Source organism: Bos taurus, chromosome 11 (assembly GCF_002263795.3).
Source record: "Bos taurus isolate L1 Dominette 01449 registration number 42190680 breed Hereford chromosome 11, ARS-UCD2.0, whole genome shotgun sequence".
Classification (NCBI taxonomy): domain Eukaryota; kingdom Metazoa; phylum Chordata; class Mammalia; order Artiodactyla; family Bovidae; genus Bos; species Bos taurus.
In genome coordinates, this window is record NC_037338.1 from 98396122 (window position 1) to 98416163 (window position 20042).

The 20042-nt window shown below is 54.1% G+C and overlaps 2 protein-coding genes across 3 annotated transcripts; one reads left to right on the forward strand and one right to left on the reverse strand.

The window, feature by feature from the left end:
* Positions 1–69: 69 nt before the first annotated feature.
* Positions 70–15664, forward strand: TTC16 (tetratricopeptide repeat domain 16). Its single transcript, NM_001102138.2, is given in 14 exon segments — positions 70–151; positions 789–961; positions 1290–1380; positions 1534–1677; positions 3079–3179; positions 3282–3411; positions 5219–5433; positions 6092–6336; positions 6712–6853; positions 10410–10575; positions 11704–11846; positions 11999–12158; positions 13204–13288; positions 14350–15664. Coding segments are annotated over 14 exon segments (2955 nt in total). The 5' UTR covers positions 70–133; the 3' UTR covers positions 15492–15664.
* On the reverse strand, positions 15604–19633 carry TOR2A (torsin family 2 member A). 2 transcript variants are annotated; one of them, NM_001083476.2, is made up of 5 exons: positions 19459–19633; positions 18593–18858; positions 17472–17647; positions 16683–16810; positions 15604–16358 (listed from the first exon to the last, which is right to left on the reverse strand). In NM_001083476.2, exons 1-5 carry the CDS (start codon positions 19607–19609, stop codon positions 16114–16116), a joined length of 966 nt encoding a protein of 321 aa, NP_001076945.1. In that variant the 5' UTR covers positions 19610–19633; the 3' UTR covers positions 15604–16113. The 2 variants fall into 2 exon arrangements, with proteins under 2 accessions (NP_001076945.1, XP_005213359.1); XM_005213302.5 differs by lacking the exon at positions 16683–16810 and having other exon boundaries at positions 16223–16358.
* Positions 19634–20042: the final 409 nt, after the last annotated feature.

Below are 20042 nucleotides of genomic sequence, written 5' to 3' on the forward strand. Positions count from 1 at the left end.
GTGGCTAAGAGGGGCGGAGCCTGTGGGCGTCCTGGAGATGATGCCTAGCAACGTCCGGAGGAGGGGGCCAAGAGGAAAGTGAGGACCGCGAGTAAGCTGGTCCAGGCCGAGGGGTCCTCCCCGAAGGGGCCTCATGACAGACTCCGGAGAGGTGCGGGAGAAGGCTAAAGCAAAGGCAAAGGGTGGGGGAGAAGTGACCATGTATGGGTTCGCAGGGAAGGTTTTCATTCTGGAGAGGCCAGATCAGTTGTGCGATTCTGTAAAGTCCCTAGCTTCTGTGCAAAGAACAGAGGTCTTAGGACCTGCGGCTGGTGGGGAGGTCGGAGGGGTGGCCGGAGCTGGCATAGAGACAGAGATGGCAGTGACCCAGACGAGATAAGAGGAGGTATCTGAGAGATCTGTAGGAAGTGGGATAGACAGGACTTACAGACTAATGGAACATAGATCTTCTCACAAGACGTTGCTAGACCCTCAGGGCCTTTGGCTTGGGGCAGGGCCTGAGCTGCAGACAAGAGTTTTGGGTATCGGTAGCTGGTAGAAGCTGAGGGGGACCAGGAGGAGAGCAGAGAGCAGTGTGAGCGTGAGATCTTGACCACAGGGGAGAGAGGCAGGACTGCAGAGAGATTAAGGGGAATGGGGCTAGGAGGGCCGCCAGACCCCAGACTGTGCCTCCTCCCAGGCCCCCTTTCCACCCCCTCCCCCATCCTGTAAAACACCCGAGGAGAGTGTGTCAGTGGAGTGGGGATTGTCTTTGAGGCTTGCTCCAGCTTGCTGTTGCTTGGTTCCAGGATGGTCTGGAGCATGACAAAGCTCCCTCACAACACATCCCAAAGCCATGGGTGATTCCTGTGCCAAAGGGGACCCTCCAGCGCATCTTTGGGACCAGCCAAATCTTCCAGAACTTTGATGATATAAAACCAAAGGCTACGGGGTTAACCGTGCCCCTCAAAGTCAGGGAATAGTGAGTGACTCCCTTGCCCAGAGGTCCCAGGTTCCTTCCCTGCAGAGCCACTGACATGCTGTGCAGCCTTGGGCCAGTTACTCTCCCTCTCTGAGCTTCAGCGAGCTCAACTGTATAATAGGGCTCTTCCACCTCAGCAGCAAAAAAAGGCTGGATGAGCTCCAAGAATGGCCATCCTCCTCTCCCTGGGTCTCTGTCTACCCCTCTTGTCTTCCTACCCAAGTCCCTCTTCCTTGCAACCCATTCCCAAAGCCCCAGATCTATGTCTTGGGCTGGTCCCAAGTCGGCCAGCCCCCGCCCCCCGCCTGTGCCCCTCTGCCCCCCACAGCTACCATCGAGCTCATCAGTGCTTGGAGCAAGAGGACTGGGAGATGGCCGTGCTCTTCTTCTCCCGCGCCCTCCACCTGGACCCCCAGCTGGTGAGAGGGAGGGTTTGGGTGGGCACGGGCAGTTGCTGTCCCACGCTTACACTCTCACCTCTCAGGGCCACCGAGTCCCTGTGGTAGCCAAGTGGCAAACCTCAGGGCGGATCGTGGGGAGGGCAACAGCAGTCTGGGTCCCCTCTCCCTCAGGTAGAATTCTATGCCTTAAGAGCCGAGGCTTATATCCAGCTCTGCGACTTCTCCTCGGCCGCCCAGAACCTTCGGAAGGCCTACCACTCCCAGCCAGAGAACAGCAACTACCTGGAGCGGCTCGCCCTGGTGCTTTACCTGAAGGTGCCCGGCGCTGCCCTAGGCCCATACAAGGCACCCACCTCCCACCCCGGCCTGCTGGCTCTCCCTCCAACTCTGGGGTTTTCCTTGCTCCCAGGGCCAGCCCTGACTCCCTGGTGACCTTCTTGTCCCTGCATCTGTGTCCCCTCCTGCCACTCCTTCTTACGACCTCTCCCACCGTACAGGTTCATCCACCACCAGAGCTGGGTATATCCAATAGAACTTTCTGCACTAGTGACAGCAATCACTTGGCACGATGATTACTGTCCATTCTGAGGGCCACGTGGAACTGTTGAGCCCTTGAAATGTGGCAAGTGTGACTGAGGAACTAATTTTTTAATTGTACTGATATTTAATTAGAATCGATTTGAATTTGTATGGCCATGGGCAGCAGGTGGCTATTGTACTGGACAGCACAGCCCTAGAGTCCACAGGCTCCCAGCACTAAAAAGACAAGAGTATCCCCCATTTGTAATGCATAAAAAAGGTGATATTAAGCCATAAAATCCCCCAAAAGCCCTGATTTTTCCCCCCATGTTCACAACTTTGATGTCTTGGTTTTTAATGTCAATAATAATTCAATTCTGGAAATTCCCTGATAGTCCAGTGGTTAGGACACTGCATTTCCACTGCAGGTGAGGGGGGTGGGGGGGGGGGCTGGATTAAATCCCTAGTCAGGAACTAAGATCCCACTGCCATGCTATGCAGCCAAAATAATAGGAATAATAATTATTATTATTCAACTCTGAAAAACATTCTTAAAACCAGACCACATGCTTAAACTGTCTGTGGGGGTCCTGAGGCCAGTCTTGTTCTTTCTGTGTGCCCTTGGAAAGGTCACTTCACTTCTCTGAGCCTCAGTTCCTTCATCTAAAAGGGGAATGTTACCTAGTCCCAAAGAGATATATTTAGGGTTTTTTTTTTTTTTTGCTGCACCTGGGCAGCTTGCAGGATCTTAGTTCCCCAACACACATCCTTGCAGTCAAAGCACTGAGTTCTACCTACTGGACAGCCAGGGAGCTCCCTAAGTTATATGTATCCCTAAGAATACAGAAATTCCCTGTATTCTTAATACAGGGCTTGGCACCTGGAGCCCTGGTCCAGGAAGGAGCCTGTTCCCGTTAGACCTGCTGTTCTGATCCACCTCTCAGGTTTTCTCTTTTTTCCCTGTTCCTATGTCTGTATTGCTATCTCTCTGTCACTATCTGTATATTTCTGTGTCTTGCTGTCTCCCCAGCTCTGTATCTCTCTATGTCTGTATCTCTATCTCTTAAAATCTCTCTCTGATCTGAAGGACTCTGTCCCCATCCCTTGTCATTCCACCCCAGTGATGGCCATCCCTCAATTCATGGAGGCTGCTGGGCTGGGGTTATAAGCAGGATTGACAATCCTCTGTGTCACCAGGGCCAGTGCCTTTTTGAGCAATGCGCCTTTCTGGATGCCTTGACCGTTTTCTCCCAAGCCTCTGAGCTCCAGCCTGAGAAATTCTGCTTCCGGTATCGATGGTGAGCACCCTGGTCAAGAGCTTACTAGCCTTTGTCCCCCTCAGGGTTCCCTTCCTGCCCCTCTCACTGGGCAGACCAAGCACCTTTGCCCTCCGCCCACAGCATGGCCTGTCTCCTGGCCCTCAAAAAGCATCGTGAATGCCTCTCATTCGTCACCAAGGAGGTGAAGCAAGGCACCACCAATGCGGATGTCTACATCCTCCGGGCCAGGCTCTACAACTTCTTCCAGAAGGTAGAACAGGGCGGGCAGGGCCGATTGGTGGGCCTCCTCCCCGTTTGGGTGCTGTGATTACAGGAGGTGGCTAGGCTATCCACCAGCCCAGAGGCCACAGCCCGCAGTGTGGTGGGAGCCCTGTCCTTCCCGAACCCTGACCAGCGCTGACCACTCCTGCCCAGTCAGGTAGTTGTTCCAGCATCATTCAGCCCTGGTTCTCTGCCAGGCCTGCGCCAATCCCTGAAAACCACAAGGTGAGAAGCCTCGGCCTGCCCTGCCCTCACGGAACTCACAGGCCAGAGGAAATGGCCCCCAGCAAATAATTACACAAGAACTGACTTCCCAGTTATGTGAAGCACCATCAGAGGCCACCAGGCATCCCTTAGATGTGACTTGGGGTCATAAGGAAGGAGGGGCTGCAGGGATGAGAGAGTGATGGGCAGGATCTCGTGAACCCCAGGGCACCCTGACGTCTTCCTGGGGAGCAGCAGGAACCTCAGAAGGGTGCTTCCTGGGGCAGTGGGCCTTAGAAAAGTACTTTTGGCTACCAGGGGGCATGTGGGCTCGGGGGGCAGGGGCAGAGGGGAAAATCCGGAGACTGGAAGCCTGGGTACCATCCATCTGGATAGGAGTGGGGCTCGGGGAGGATGGGCAGGATGGTGGCAAGGATGGGGGGCAAGTTCTTCAGACCTTTGGAAGCAGGACCAGAGACTGACTTGGGGGCTGGAGAGGTGAGAGTGAGGAAAACAGAGGCGTCCAGAACAAGGCCTGTTGTTCCAGTTTGGCCAGGGTGCTGGACAGGGGGCGGGGGCAGGGGGCAGGCAGGGAGACTCAGGAAGGGGAAGAACATGATGGGCTAGAGTGGGCAGGGTGTCCTCAGGGTGCTGGAACCAAGAGCCTCCCTCTGCTGGGGGCTGGGCTCTTGTGTCCCACAGGTGACTCAGTGGGAGAGTCTCCTTCAAAGGTAGGAGACTAGTAATTATTGACAATTATCGTTGAGTGTTGGGATTGCAGCTCTCCCTACAATGCATAGACACATTCTAAGCACTTTACTCACATTTGTCTCTAAGGCTGGAAGTAACCCTCTGAGGTTAGACACAACCCACTGTCCTCTTCTCACAGATGAGGAAGCAGGTTCAGGTGGTCTGGCTAACTTGCTCCCCTTGAGCCCAAGTCCACCTGTTCCAAAACCCTGTCCCAACCTCTGCCATCTTTCCCCTCCCACCCAGTGTCCACACTGCCTCTCTCGCCCTCAACCAATTACCCCACAGGACATGGGGTGCTTGCTAAAACTGTTGATTGACTGACTGACTGACCTGCTCACCCAGTGGAAGGTGTTTGCCTAGGGATGTTTTCTGCTCATGCCCAGGCCTGAATCTGTTCTTGGTTAGAGTTGTCTTGGGCTTAAAGGTCAGAGGTGTCTGGGAGGGTGTACCGGGGAGGACAGGGAGACCATGACAGTCATGGTCAGGAGACCATGGCCTCCCCCTACCTCAAGTGAGCCTCGCAGAAGTCCTGCAAGGAGGAGGCATCTGTAGCTCCATTTTACAGAAAAAACCACTGAGGCAGACCTGGCTCACCTGAGGTCACATCTGGAAAGGGGCCAGTAGGGATGGGGCCTTGGATAGGATTTTCCCACAATGCTCCCTCCCTCCTTCAAGAGATAGAAAAGGCAAAACAGCAATGGAGGGGAGGAGGGGGCGGTGGGGCACTGAAGATGGGTGGCATGATGCTGGCCTGCCCAGAGGTCTGCCTCCCCACAGTGAACAGGGGAGAGTTCAGCTTGGGTGCAGCCCTGACGCCATCCCTGCCTTGCACCCCACAGCCCAACCTCTGCTATCGAGACCTACACAGTGCCTTGCTATTGGATCCCAAGCACCCACAGGCCAAGGTGCTGCTCCAGGTGATGGTGGGCCAGGCCGAGCAGGCACGCCAAGATGCCGGGGTCCTGGCCGTGCAGGGCAAGTTGCAACATGCGCTGCAGTGCATCAACTGTGCCATTGAGAACAACCCTCTGGACCCCAGCTTCTTCCTCTTCCGGTATTGGGTGGGGAAATGCTGTCTTGGGTCCCAGGCTCTGCCTTGCCTCAGATGTGCTGTGTGATCTCAGGAGAGCCCATGACCCTCCCCAGGTCTCAGTCTCCCCATCTAGTCTCTAAGGGTCTTTCCCTGCTCGCCATCAAGACCGAGGGATCATGGGAGGTGGTTTCTGCTACTGCTTCTGGAGAAGGGGCAGGCAGCAGCCTGTTAACCTGGGAATCCTGGACCCCCAGGACTGCTGAGCAGTTTATACTGGGAGGCTCAGCCCAACTCAGCCCAGGAGAGGAGGCTTAGGTTTGAATTTGCGCCCCCTACCTCCCCAGCAAGGGCTCAACACCTCATTCTGGGCCATTTAACTTCCCTGACCCTGGGTTTTCTCAAGAAACAGTGGAGGTAAAACATCCTGTGTACAAAAAGCCTTAGCAGAGTGGCTGGCAGGCACATTGCTCCCAAAAAAAGAGAGAAGTTATTTGTAAAGGAAAGTAGAATCACCAGGCTAGCTCAGTAGCAATCGGGGAGCCGCACAGGCCAAATCTAATGCATGAGCGCGGAGGCCCCCCTGCCACCTCCAGAGGTCAGAGGACCCAGAGCTGCATCCACTCTCTGGGACACTCCGAGTCGGTGGGGGTGCTCTGGCTCTCATATGCCTCTCCCGTAGGGGCACCATGTACCGACGGCTCCAGGATTTTGACTTGGCAGTGGAGGACTTCCTGAAGGCGCTGGACATGATGAGCGACCACCAAGAGGAGCTGGTACAGCAGGCCCAGCGCCAACTGCTGCTGGCCTACAACGATTTCGCGGTGCACTGCTACATGCAGGGAGCCTACCAGGAGAGCGTGCTGCTGCTCAACAAGGCGCTCAAGGACGAGCAGCAGGAGAAAGGCCTCTACATCAACCGCGGCGGTGAGTGGGGTCCCGGGGAGCCCGGCGTGAGCCCCTTGCCTCTCTAAGGCCTGGACTGGGCGCTCGAGGGCCCCGAGGGAGGGAGGGAGGGAGAAGAGGCCGAAGAGGAGTCTCAGTGTCCCACTGAGACACACTACTGCGGGGCGGGGCGGGGGACGTTGTTTGAGAGACCACCTGGCTACATAGTCCTTCAAAATGCTCAGATCAGGTATCTGGAAAGAGGTGCCCAGCTGCACAGAAAAGCAGCTGCAGGTGCTGGCGACCGCCCACGGGTATTACCAGTTGCAGGCCCCGCCTCCTAGGGGGTGGAGCCAACTGGGCCGCGGCTCCTGCGCCCTGGGTTTTTGCGATCCCCACTCAGTCCTCGCGCTCCAGATTGCTTCTTCCAGCTGGGCAACCTGACCTTTGCTGAGGCGGACTACCAGCAGGCGCTGGCACTGAGTCCGAAGGACGAGGGCGCCCACCTGCGCATGGGCCTGTTGCAGGAGAAGTTGGGCTTCTGCGAGCACCGGAGCAGGTGAGCCGATGGTGGGTGGGGCGGGGCCGGGGGCGGGGCATACTGGGCTATGGGCGGGACCGACTGGGCTATGGGCGGGGCCGGGGAAGTCGGATGAAGCCGCCTGTTTGGGCTCCCTGAGTCAAGATGTCTCTGCTCTCCCAGTTAAGTCTCCTAAATATCAACTTTATTTTCCAAGGTTTCTCTAAAAATCCTTCACTTTTTCCCTGAATATTGTTATGGTAATTAGGCTTTTTATTAAAAAAAAAAAGTAAGTATTCAGTAACATAAGATTCAGAAAACGGAAGTTGCTTCTAATACCTGTCTGCCAACGCCTCCCCTGTCTGGGTGAGTTTGGTAAAGAGTCCTCCAGATTGATTTCTATGCATATATTAACAATTACTATCATTTTACAAAAGTGAGTTCGTGCTAATATTTGACAGGCTTTTTTACTTCCCATGGCTGTTACATATAGGATGACTTCATTCTCTTTTATTGTTTGCAAAGTATTCCATTGGGCGAAAGTACCACAATTAATTTCTCTAGACAATAGTCTGCTGATGAATTTGGGCTGTTTTCAGTGTTTGGTTTTTTTTTTTTTTTTTTTTCCCATAAATAATGCAGTAATGAGACCCAAGACATATGTTTCCATCCATTCATACTGGCAATTCTGTAGTTAGATTGCTGGAAGTTAAATTGTTGAGTGTGAAATTTTAACATTTTAAAGATGATACCCAATTGTTCTCCAAAAAAACAATGAACCAATATAAACTTCCCCCAGTAAAAGAAAGTCTTCATTTCCCCAAACCTCCCTAGCACAGAGTATTAACACTATTTTTTAACTTTGCTAATCTGTTCAGTTCAGTTCAATCGCTCAGTCGTGTCCGACTCTTTGCAACCCCATGAATCGCAGCACACCAGGCCTCCCTGTCCATCACCAACTCCTGGAGTTCATCCAGACTCATGTCCTTCGAGTCAGTGATGCCATCCAGCCATCTCCTCCTCTGTCGTCCCCTTCTCCTCCTGCCCCCAATCCCTCCCAGCATCAGAGTCTTTTCCAATGAGTCAACTCTTCGCATGAGGTGGTCAAAGTATTGGAGTTTCAGCCTTAGTATCATTCCTTCCAAAGAAATCCCAGGGCTGATCTCCTTTAGAATGGACTGATTGGATCTCCTTGCAGTCCAAGGGACTCTCAAGAGTCTTCTCCAACACCACAGTTCAAAAGCATCAATTCTTCGGCACTCAGCCTTCTTCACAGTCCAACTCTCACATCCATACATGACCACTGGAAAAACCATAGCCTTGACTAGATGGACCTTTGTTGGCTCAGTAATGTCTCTGCTTTTGAATATGCTATCTAGGTTGGTCATAACCTTCCTTCCAAGGAGTAAGTGTATTTTAATTTCATGGCTGCAGTCACCATCGGCAGTGATTTTGGAGCCCCCAAAAATAAAGTCTGACACTGTTTCCACTGTTTCCCCATCTATTTCCCATGAAGTGAAGGGACCGAATGCCATGATCTTCGTTTTCTGAATGTTGAGCTTTAAGCCATCTTTTTCACTCTCCACTTTCACTTTCATCAAGAGGCTTTTTAGTTCCTCTTCACTTTCTGCCATAAGGGTGGTATCATCTGCATATCTGAGGTTATTGATATTTCTCCTGGCAATCTTGATTCCAGCTTGTGTTTCTTCCAGTCCAGCATTTCTCATGATGTACTGTGCATATAAGTTAAATAAACAGGGTGACAATATACAGCCTTGACATACTCCTTTTCCTATTTGGAACCAGTCTGTTGTTCCATGTCCAGTTCTAACTGTTGCTTCCTGACCTGCATACAGGTTTCTCAAGAGGCAAGTCAGGTGGTCTGGTATTCCCATCTCTTTCACAATTTTCCACAGTTTATTGTTATCCACACAGTCAAAGGCTTTGGCATAGTCAATAAAGCAGAAATAGATGTTTTTCTGGAACTCTCTTGCTTTTTCCATGATCCAGCAGATGTTGGCAATTTGATCTCTGGTTTCTTTGCCTTTTCTAAAACCAGCTTGAACATCAGGAAGTTCATGGTTCACATATTGCTGAAGCCTGGCTTGGAGAATTTTGAGCATTACTTTACTAGCGTGTGAGATGAGTGCAATTGTGTGGTAGTTTGAGCATTCTTTGGGATTGGAATGAAAACTGACTTTTCCAGTCCCATGACCATTGCTGAGTTTTCCAAATTTGCTGGCATATTGAGTGCAGCACTTTCACAGCATCATCTTTCACGATTTGAAATAGCTCAACTGGAATTCCATCACCTCCACTAGCTTTGTTTGTAGTGATGCTTTCTAAGGCCCACTTGACTTCACATTCCAGGATGTCTGGCTCTAGGTCAGTGATCACACCATCCTGATTATCTGGGTCATGAAGATCTTTTTTGTACAGTTCTTCTGTGTATTCTTGCCATCTCTTCTTAATATCTTCTGCTTCTGTTAGGTCCATACCATTTCTGTCCTTTATCGAGCCCATCTTTGCATGAAATGTTCCCTTGGTATCTCTAATTTTCTTGAAGAGATCTCTAGTCTTTCCCATTCTGTTGTTTTCCTCTATTTCTTTGCACTGATCGCTGAAGAAGGCTTTCTTATCTCTCCTTGCTATTCTTTGGAACTCTGCATTCAGATGCTTATATCTTTCCTTTTCTTCTTTGCTTTTCACTTCTCTTCTTTTCACAGCTATTTGTAAGGCCTCCCCAGACAGCCATTTTGCTTTTTTGCATTTAAAAAAAAAAAAAAAAAGGTTCTCTTGCATTGGATTGACTTTGCATATTTAAATTGTGAGTGCAGGACAGCATTTTTCAAGTGTTTATTCGGAGAAGGCAATGGCACCCCACTCCAGTACTCTTGCCTGGAAAATCCCATGGACGGAGGAGCCTGGTAGGCTACAGTCCACCAGGTCGCTAAGAGTCAGACACGACTGAATGACTTCACTTTCACTTTTCACTTTCACGCATTGGAAGAGGAAATGGCAACCCACTCCAGTGTTCTTGCCTGGAGAATCCCAGGGACGGTGGAGCCTGGTGGGCTGCCATCTCTGGGGTCGCATAGAGTCGGACACGACTGAAGCGACTTAGCAGCAGCAGTAGCAGCATTGGCACATTATGGTCTGTCTAAATTGTTCTCCCATTTGCTTTTAAATTGCCCAGTCTTTTTGATTATAAGAGTTCTTTGTAGGCTAGAAAGTTTGATTATTATCTGCCTTATGTGGCAAAATATTCTTCCCTATTTGCTGATTTCTTTTGTGGTGTTTTTGCTACTAAATAATGGGATTTGTGGTCAATTAGTTTGTTTGTTTGTTTTTTTCCATATTTAGCTGCTGGGTTTATGACATTCAGAAAGCCCTTCCTATTCCAAGATCATAAAAATGTCCACTTATTTTGGGGCTTTACACTAGCATTTAAGTGTTGGGTCCATCAAGAGGGGTGTTGATGTCAGGGAGCAGAAACTAGCCTTGTTTTCCCTAAACTCCCCAGGGAGGTCCAGAAGTGCCCATTTCTCCTAGGTGGCCCGGCTCAGAGCACCCTGTGGCCCACTGTGTCCTGCAGGCAGTTCCAGAAGGCAGAGAACCACTTCTCAATGGCCATCCAGCACAATCCCCAGAAGCCCCAGTACTACCTGTACCGTGCCCGGAGCCGGCAGCTCATGCAGAACATTTTTGGGGCCCGCCAGGATGTTGCCACTGTCCTGCTCCTTGACCCCAAGCAACCCAAGGTGTGTTCTTGCTGGGCCAGGAGGGTAGGCTCCAGAGTCAATACCTCTGACCTCCTAAAGATATGCCCTGTCCCTAAAAGAAACCTGGATTCTTAGCAGTGATATGCACTGCTAATGCCAGAGCATTTACTATGTACCTTCTCTGGTGGCTCAGCGGTAAAGAATCTGCCTGCCAAAGCAGGAGACACAGGTTCAATCGCTGGGTTCAGAAGATCCCCTAGAGAAGGAAATGACAACCCACTCCAGTATTCTTGCCTGAGAAATCCCTTGGACAGAGGAGCCTGATGGGCTACAGTACATGGGGTCACAAGAGTCGGACATGACTGAGTGACTAAGACAATAATGATGCCAGAGCATTTACTATGTGCCAGGCACTGTTCCTGGGGAAGGAAATGGCAACCCACGCCAGTATTCTTGCCTGGAGAGGCCCATGGATAGAGGAGCCTGGAAGGCTACAGTCCATGGGGTCGCAAAGAGTTGGACACGACTGAGCAGGTAACACAGAGCCAGGCACTGTTCTAACCACTTCAGCTTATATCACCCTGTTTAACCCTCTTTAACACCTATGAGACAGGTAACATTATCATCATCCCATAATCTACAGAGGGAAGAGGGTAGGGCTCAGAGAAGTCAGTTCCCTTGGGCCAGGTCATGGAGCTTGGAGGTCACACCCTCCAAGCTGACTCCAGAACCCATGATCAGACTCAGAACTCCCTCACGTAATAGTTCCTTTCTCAAGATCTCCCAATAGTTCAGGCCCAAAGGGTCTGGCCCTTTAGAAACAACAATTTATAAAAGGGCTTCCCTGATGGCTCAGATGGTAAAGAGTCTGCCTGCAATGCAGAAGACCCAGGTTCGATCCCTGGATTGGGAAGATCCCCTGGAGAAGCAAATGGCAACCCACTTCTGTATTCTTACCTGGAAAAAATCCCATGGACGGAGGAGTCTGGCGGGTTGCTGCAGTCCATGGGGTCACAAAGAGTCGGATGAGACTGAACGACTGATGCTGAATTTGTAAACTCTTCTCTTCTTCGGCCCTGAGAAGGGACTCTGCCAGTCAGGACAGTACCACACCATCTGCCCCTGTCCTGGCCCACACCTGACTCTGGTCACCTTCCTTCCTGGCAGCTGCTTCCGCTGATGGCCAACCTTTTTCCCGGCATGTCAGTAGAAGAGGTGCTAAGCAGCCAGGTGGCAAACCTGGCTAGGTTGCAGCTGGAGCGGGTGGTGGAGCACAGCATGTACACCAGGGCCCCTCAGGACATCCTGGGGTAAGTTTCTACAGGAGGGCCCACAGGCCCAGAGCTGGGGGACGGCTGGGGCTCAAGGCACCTACTTGCCTTTTCAGGCCACCATCCAATCCCAGGGAGGGCAGGGTGAGTCAGAGAGGTTTACCCAGCACTCTGACAACTCGCTTTGGCAGGCAGCTCAAGGATCGGGAACAGAGGGCCCGGGCCGTGATCCTATCTTGGAAGCTGGAGCCGCCTTTACTGGAGACCCCCAAGGAGATGGAGACCCCTCTCCAGTTCCCGCAGGCAAAGCCAGAAGGCCCAGAGGAAGAGGTGCAGGTTCCTGGGAAGAAGGTAAGTGCGCCCCATGCCAGGGCCGGGTTTCCTGGAGGCGCAGGGAGGACTGTACCCTAAGCCAGGGCTGAGGGCTACAGGCTGGCTAGAGGCTGGCTCTGCCACGACTCAGCTATGTGACCTGGGCTGGGGACATGTTGCTGTGAGGTGGAGAATGTACCAGTAAAGGGGTACACCTGAAGGAGTGCAGGTGAAAATTGGGGCCCCTCACAGAGGCAGGCTTCCTACACTTTGTCCACACTCACCTTCCCGCAATGCAGGAGATCGGGTTTGATCTTTGGGTCAGGAAGATCCCCTGGAGAAGGGAATGGCAACCCACTCCAGTACTCTTGCCTAGAAAATTCCATAGATGGAGGAGCCTAGTGGGCTACAGTCCATGGGGTCGTAAAGAGTCGGACACGACTGAGCGACTTCCTTTCACCTCTAGTTGCAGTTGGGGGGGGCTCCTCTTTGCTGCGGTGTGTGGGCGTCTCATTGCAGCGGCTTCCCTTGTCGTGGGGCACGGGCTCGAGGCCCACGGGCTCAGTGGTTGCAAGTCATGGCTCTAGAGCTCAGGATCCGGAGTTGTGGTGTACTGGCTTAGTTGCCCTGTGGCATGTGGGCTCTTCCCGGACCAGGGATTGAACCTGTGTCCCCTGCATGAGCAGGCGGATTCCTAACCACTGGACTACCAGGGAAGCCCCCAGAATTTTAACACTTGGATTCATTGCTAAAAACTTTTCATTGAGTGGAACATAAAGTACACAAATCCTCAGTGAACTGTTTGATGAATTTTCACAAACTGAATACCCACCATGATTCCATTCTCTAGCTCAAGAAAGAACACATTCCCAGTTTTCCAGAAGCCCCTATCACCTGGCTCTGGGCCCCTCCTCCGTCAGGGCTGTTCTGATTCCTAACACTGCCAACAAGTGCACAAGCAGTCAACTGCCCCATGTCCCCATCCAGCCCTAAACTGCAGCCCCCGAGGAGCTCTAAGTGGCTGGCCTTCTAGAGCTGTGGCCTCCCACGGCCTGCCAACTGCCCAGCCTGTCTCTGACCCTAGGAGAAGCTGAAGCCGGCCCCCAGCAAGGAGTCATCCTTGACCGACAGCTACATCAGCCAGACCTCCTTAGGCTCCATCTTGGGCTGTAAGTCCCCCTGCATGGGCCAATGCAGCAGGGAGGGCAAAGGTCAGGAGTCAGAGGCTCCCAGGCCTGGGTATGAATCTGGCCTCTGCTGCTTACTGCTGTATATATATGGAGCAGGAGGGCTCATCCCAGCTTTGCTGGAGGTGCGGGAGCAGGGTGGCGGGCCCAGAGAGGGGGAGTGAGGGGAACCCTCTGGGATGCCCAGCACGCAGCCTGGGCAGGAGCTCTCACTCGAAGCACTTCATCATTGCTGCCTGCTCCACCTTCATTCCCCGCTCAACCCTGTCCCTCTTCTCTCTGCCCCCTTGGCCTCTCCCTGAAATTACCCCACAGAGCCTATGCGTGTCTAGGGGGCTTTTACCCTCAGCTCCGCCAGGTGCCAACATGGAAGGGACAAAATGGAAAACCTGGGAATGCGGCTCTGAGTCCCGTGAGCAGCTGTGGGCAGTCTGGGGAGGGATGGACGTAGGGGCGTCTAGTCCCCTTCCTGCCATTCAGCAAATGTGTTGAGCGTCCAGTGGCTGAGCCTGTGCAGGACACCGGTGCACGCATGAATGGCACAGTCCTTGCCCCAGGGACATCTTGGTCCTGAAGGAAACAAGGGACACAGAGGGCTGGACAGTGCAGCCATACTGTGGAGGGGAGTCCTGAGAACTGTGGGTGCATTTAGCCCCCCTTGGAGTGGGGGGGGGGTGTCAGGAAGGGTTTTTAGGACCCAGGGGGGAAGTGTGGGTGGAGTAGAGTACAGAGAATTGCTGCAGAGGGCCAGGTCCCTGCAGGTGCTGGTGGTAGCTGGACACAGAGGGCGAGCGGCGGCCGGCAGAGTGGAGGCCAGCGCTGGACAGTGGGGACCTCCATCTCTGCCCTTTATCTTATGGCCATGACTCACTTGTAGGCCTCAGGGTGCCAGGAAGGCTGGGCTTGGCGAGATCTGGGAGGCCTTCCCCCTTGGCCATACGAGGCCTTTGGGTCATAGGCAAAGGTGAGGCCTAGAAGCCTCCCTTTCCTGGGACTGTCTGGGGAAGGCGGCCTGACAGCTTCTCTGGACACATCCTTCCCAGTCAGAACCAGGTCCACCTCGGAGACGGAGACGTCCAGTACGGGTCAGGAATACAGGAGCACTTCCACCACTGTTGTGACAGTCTCTGACTCCTCACTGCTAAGGACACAGTCCTCAGACTCGGGGGACAGCAGGAAAGACCTAAGCCTGAACCACAGCCCCAGAGAAACCAAGTCCACCCCAGGCCACCACCAGAGACCCAGCAAGACGGAGGCCGCCCTCATCCACAGCCAGAGGCCCAGCAAGACGGAGGCCGCCCTCATCCACAGCCAGAGGCCCAGCAAGACGGATACAACCCAGATTCAAAGCCAGAGGCCCAGCAAGATGGACGCCACCCAGATTCGAAGCCAGAGGCCCAGCAAGACGGATACAACCCAGATTCAAAGCCAGAGGCCCAGCAAGATGGAGGCTTCCCTCATTCACAGCCAGAGGCCCAGTAAGACAGACACCACCCAGATTCAAAGCCAGAGGCCCAGCAAGACGGACGCCACCCAGATTCAAAGCCAGAGGCCCAGTAAGACAGACACCACCCAGATTCAAAGCCAGAGGCCCAGCAAGACGGATACTGCCCAGATTCAAAACCAGAGGCCCAGTAAGACAGACACCACCCAGATTCAAAGCCAGAGGCCCAGCAAGACGGACACCACCCAGATTCAAAGCCAAAGGCCCAGCAGGACGGAGGCCACCCTCATCCACAGCCAGAGGCCCAGCAGGACAGACGCCACCCAGATTCAAAACCAGAGGCCCAGCAGGACAGAGGCTGCCTGGAGCCCAAGGCAAAAGCTCAACAAGACCCAGGCCACCCAGGGCTCAAGGCGGAGGCTCAGAAAGTCCAAGGGTGCCGATGGTCAGAGCTGGAGACTCAGAAAGGCAGCTGCCACCCAGGACCAAAGCTGGAGAATGATCCAAAGTCCTAGCAAAATCAACACTTCCTATGACTCAAGTTGGAGCCCCTCCAACACTGAGGCCACCAAGGGCCAGGCTCAGAGTCAGAGGCCTAGCCAGTCCAAGGCAGCCCAGAGCGCAAGCCCAGGTTCCAGCAAGACCGAGGTCACCTGGGGACTGAACCCAAGTCTTAGCAACATGCAGACCGCCCAGGGCCCAAGACAGAAGCCCAGCCCCAGCAGTGAGGCTGCTCTCTGAAAGGGATGCTCAGCCCCTCACTTCTTACTGCAGTGCAGGGCGATTCTCCCCACTCTGCTCCGCGCTGCAGCCTCCCTCAGAAGCAATCAGAACCTGGGCCAACATCCTCTGGTCCCGTGACTAAATTTATTGTATTTGTTTTCTTCATGTACAAAATTAAAAACTTGAAAAGCTCAGCTCCAGTGTGAACTTGAGTCCCTCTGTTCACGGAGACAGAAGTCTCAGCCTGGTTTTACCATATGGGGACACAGGGTTGGGCGTGGATATGGTACTGGGGCAAGGGCCAGAGGAACAGAGAGAAGAAGGAGGGAGCAGCCACGAGCCACTGTCCCTGAGTTACAATTCACATTTTAAGGCTCAGGCTGCGGTCAAGGCTCCTTGAAATTCTGGGGTGACCGGTGATTTCCCTGAGGAAGGAGGCAAAGGCCAAGATGCCCTCAGACAATGAAGAGCCAGGGCCTGCTCCGGCCTTCTGTCTCACGGCCCAGCCAACAGCCCTCCTCATCTTCACAGTATGCTCTGGGTCCCACGCTGCAGGACCAGGGACCCTCCGGCAGAGGGTCCAGGGCTTTCCTTCACAACCTGGCCAGGTAGAGGACGACAGGGATGCCACCTGGGAGAGTCAGAGGAAGAAGGCGATCCGGGAAGCCACCATCTTGCAGCCATTGGAGGAAAAGAGCGGCTCGTCCTCAGGGAAGAAGATGGTGCTGTCCAGCACAGCCTGGACCACCTCATCCCTGGGCTCCAGGCCCAGATGGGCCAGCTCGTTGAGCACACAGTGCCGCACGTGGTGCCGCTGGAGTGGCAGGAAGGGCACCAGAACGTCCAGGAGATGCTCTTCCATGATGCCCGAGCGCCAGAAGCCATCTGCAGGGTGGAGCCATGGGAAGAGGCTGTGGTTCACAGGGGTCAGCCAGGCCCCCACCCACCCCCACAGGGAAGGAAGTGCAGGAAGGCTGCTGGCCTGAATCCTCCCAGCCCAGCTTGGGTGCTGGGCTCGGGGGAAGCTGTCCGCCAGCCCCGAGCACCAAAGCCTGGGCTGGAAAGTACTGGGTCGGTGGGCTGAGCATCTGACCTGGGAGAGCCTGGCCCACCCCCAGGGAGTCCAGCCCAGCCCAGCCCTGGGTGTGATCTGGGAGTGAGACCCGAGTCTGGAAGCCCCTCTGGCGTGGGGTCCTCCGCTGAACTCACGGTGCGGGTTGTCCAGCACAGCCTGAGAGATGACCGGCCCCAGCTCCTGCAGGCCGATCTCTTCACGTTCCCGGCGGCTGCGCCACGCCTCCAGCACCACCTGGTTGATCTGCTCACCACCGGTGTTGCTAAAACCACGGGGGACGCAGACAGTGAGGGCAGGATGTAGCTCTGGCTTCCCACAAGCCTCCTAATGGGACCTGAACCAGGGGCCCCGCTCACTCAAAACGCCCCAGGAACCGCTTCCCCTCTCCTGAGCTCATCCATAACCACGACCCCAGAAGTTTGCCCATCTGTGCCATGCACTTTACAGTTTCTATTAATGGGACACTTTTAGGTCCCTTACCAACTTTCCTCACTCAGCCTCGAGGAGGACAGTAGGGCATTAAGATTGGCCCTACTGTTCAGAAAAGGAGATGGGAGCTCAGAGAAGTGAAGCGATTTGCCCAAACACAGCTAGGACTCTCAGAGGTGGGACTGGTTCCTAGTCCTGTTTTTTCCCAGGCCTGTGTCCTCTTGGCCACAAAAGAGGGAAAACTCTTAACCCAGCAGGAGTGCCACAAAAAAAATTAGGATTAAGAGAATGAACCCAGGCTTTGAGAATGTCAAAGGGGAGTTAAACACCCTGAATGACGGTGTCGCCAGTGAGGGTACAGGGGACTTTGGGGGGAATCCAAATGGGCCCTGGGGGGGAACAGTATTCTGCTACGGGACCATGGGACCAGACTGGATAGCTGAGACCTCTGACAAGTGTTCCCGCACCAATGCCCGCTGCAAAGTTGGCCCCACCTGATGAAGATGAAGATGGCTTTACGATAGTTGGTCCCGTAGACAACCCAGGAGGAGCCCAGGAAAGGTCGCAGGACTTCTATCAGGCCTGGGGCCAGCTTGTCCATCTCATCGAAGAGAAAGAGGGAGCGGCTGCAGACAGTGAGGTTCCCCTGCACCCAGCTCTTAAGATCCTTCTGTGGGAGAGAGGCGAGAGTATGAGGGCACCTGGAGCTGCTTCCCCAACTCCAGATTCCTTCCCAAAACAAGAATTAATGGGGCTTCCCTGGTGGGCCAGTGGCTTAAGACTCAGCGTTCCCAATGCAGGGGGCCAGGTTCGATCCCTGGTCAGGGAACTAGATCCCACACGCCACAACTAAAGATCCCATGTGCTGCAACAAAGATCAAAGCTCACGCATGCTGCAGCTAAGACAGATGCAGCCAAATAAATAAAAATAAATATTAAAAAGAATTCATCTTTTCAGGAAGATATGGTCTCCCAAAGAGCACCGATCCCTTAATGAGGCTGATGATGAAACTGTGACCCAGAGAGGGGCAGAGAGTAATCCAAGCTCACACAGCAAGTCAACAAGAGAACAGGGACGCAGAGCCAGGCCTCACACCTGCATTGTCAGGGGGCTCCTTCCTGACACGTCTTGCTTTCTAGAAAAGGGGAACGCACCTTCCTGCTCCCTGAACCTTCACAACAGAGTTGTGACAGCTGAAACAGATCAGCCTGGACAGTACCTTGCAATCAACAACAATAGAGCTAATATTTCCTGAGCACTTACTCTGAGCCTCAAAAGCCCTTACTCTAAGGGCTTTACTGAGAGAAGATAATGCAGGTTGTCTGGCAAAGATAAGTGCTCAATAAATAACACCTGTGATTCTATAGTCGAACGTCCCTCACAACAACCCTGGCACGCAGGTACTTTACTGGCTCCCAGGCATTAAATCAAGAACTCCCTGCCAGGTGATAGCACCCTCAGCTTTGTTTAGGATGGGTCCTAAGGGCTGAGGCTGTAACTGGCTGTGTTGCCTGGAGCAAGGGATTCCCCTCTCTGGGCTCAGGACTCACTCCCACTCTAGGGGAGTCACCCTACAGTGCCGGCAGAGGGTGGGCCGGGACACCACCAGCCTACCTTGTAGCGCTCCAAGTGGCTGGGGTGGGGGAAGTGGATGACCGGGGAAAAGTGATGCACGTGGGGGCTACGGAGGCCATCCCGGAAGAGGTAGTGCGCCAGCAGGGAGCTGACATAGGACTTGCCAGTGCCGGTCCAGCCATGCAGAGAGAGGACCAGCGGCTTGGTGGGGGCTGGATCCTGCAGGAAAGCCTTCAGTGCCTTCACCACCAGCGACCTGGCCAAGTGCTGGCCCGCCAGGTGCTGGGCCAGGTCACACTCCAGACCTAGGGCCACAAGAACAGTGTCGGAGATGAGGACACACGTCCTCAGCGGAACAGTTTCAGGAGGAAAGTCATGTCTGGGAATCCGGGTTCTGGGACTTTTTTTTACAAGCCGTCTGCAGAAAGGGAGTGAGGGCCTTGGCTACAGGGCGTGGGGGGGAGCGGGTGTCCTCTGCCTCAGGCTGACTCAGCTCTGCAGCCTCCCCACCAGGTGGCCCTCTGGATCGCAGCTCAGCCCTAAATGGTTGCCAGCTGTCAAGAGGGTCGGCCCCAGACTCCTGCCCAACTTCAAGGCAGGCTTCTCCCCTGATGGGCCAGACCAGTGCGGAGGTCTAAACTGCCCACCCTCGACCACCACCCAGGTCTCTGCTGTCAAAGGCATCTCTCCATCCTGACTTCCAAACAGGCATCCCTAAACCCTCGCCCCAAGTCCTGTGCCCCAGGCTCTCAGGATCCCTCAACGCCGGGCCCACTTCCAGCCCGGGCCGTCTGGAAGTCTCGGGGGGTCTGCTCTTGGGTCTACTCTCCACGTCTGGCCCCGGCACAACCCCGGGATCCAAGGTCTCCCCTAGTCCGCCCGGCTCTCGGGTCTCGGCTCCTTACCCTGGAAGTCGGGCTGGAAGTCACATTCGCAGAATGAGCCGAAGTTGCAACGCAGCGAACTCAGATCCCAGGACGCGGCCGCGGCCGAGACCAGCCAGATCAGCCCGAGGAGCGAGCCCCAGGGCCGGCAGCTGCGCGTCGCAGCCGCCATCCGGGTGAGGCAGAAGCTCAGTCTGGGGCCGGCAACCGCCTCTGCCGAGAACTACGACTCCCGACGTGCATCGCTCCGCGGCCTACAACTCCCAGCCCCCCTCGCTTCTGTCTCCGGGGCCCTCTCCGTGGTCCCCCGTAGGCTTGCAAGGCGGCCTCCAGGGGGAGCCCGCGAACCGTCCAATGCGGGACTGCGCACTGCGTTTCCATGGCCACGGTAACTGAGGGACCATCACAGCCCCGAAACAATAATAAATGACGGATTATGACCACCAAGGGTGATGTAACAACTGTAGCAAAAACTTGTGCGGTACCTTGTAAAGCGCCTTTCCTGTGCTCTCCCCCCGCCCCTTTTTATATGATAAAAGAGCGCCAATAGCTTTTGGTGAGCACCTACTATGTGCCCTAATATACGGTGCCTTGTATATCTTGGG

Coding starts and splice junctions, on each gene's coding strand:
- TOR2A (NM_001083476.2), bottom strand. CDS start 19,609: ATGGCGGCTGCGACGCGCAGCTGCCGGCCCTGGGGCTCGCTCCTCGGG. Junction 17,648..18,592: donor GCCACTTGGAGCGCTACAAG/GTAGGCTGGTGG, acceptor TCTCTCCCACAG/AAGGATCTTAAGAGCTGGGT. Junction 16,359..16,682: donor TGTGCTGGACAACCCGCACC/GTGAGTTCAGCG, acceptor TCCACCCTGCAG/ATGGCTTCTGGCGCTCGGGC.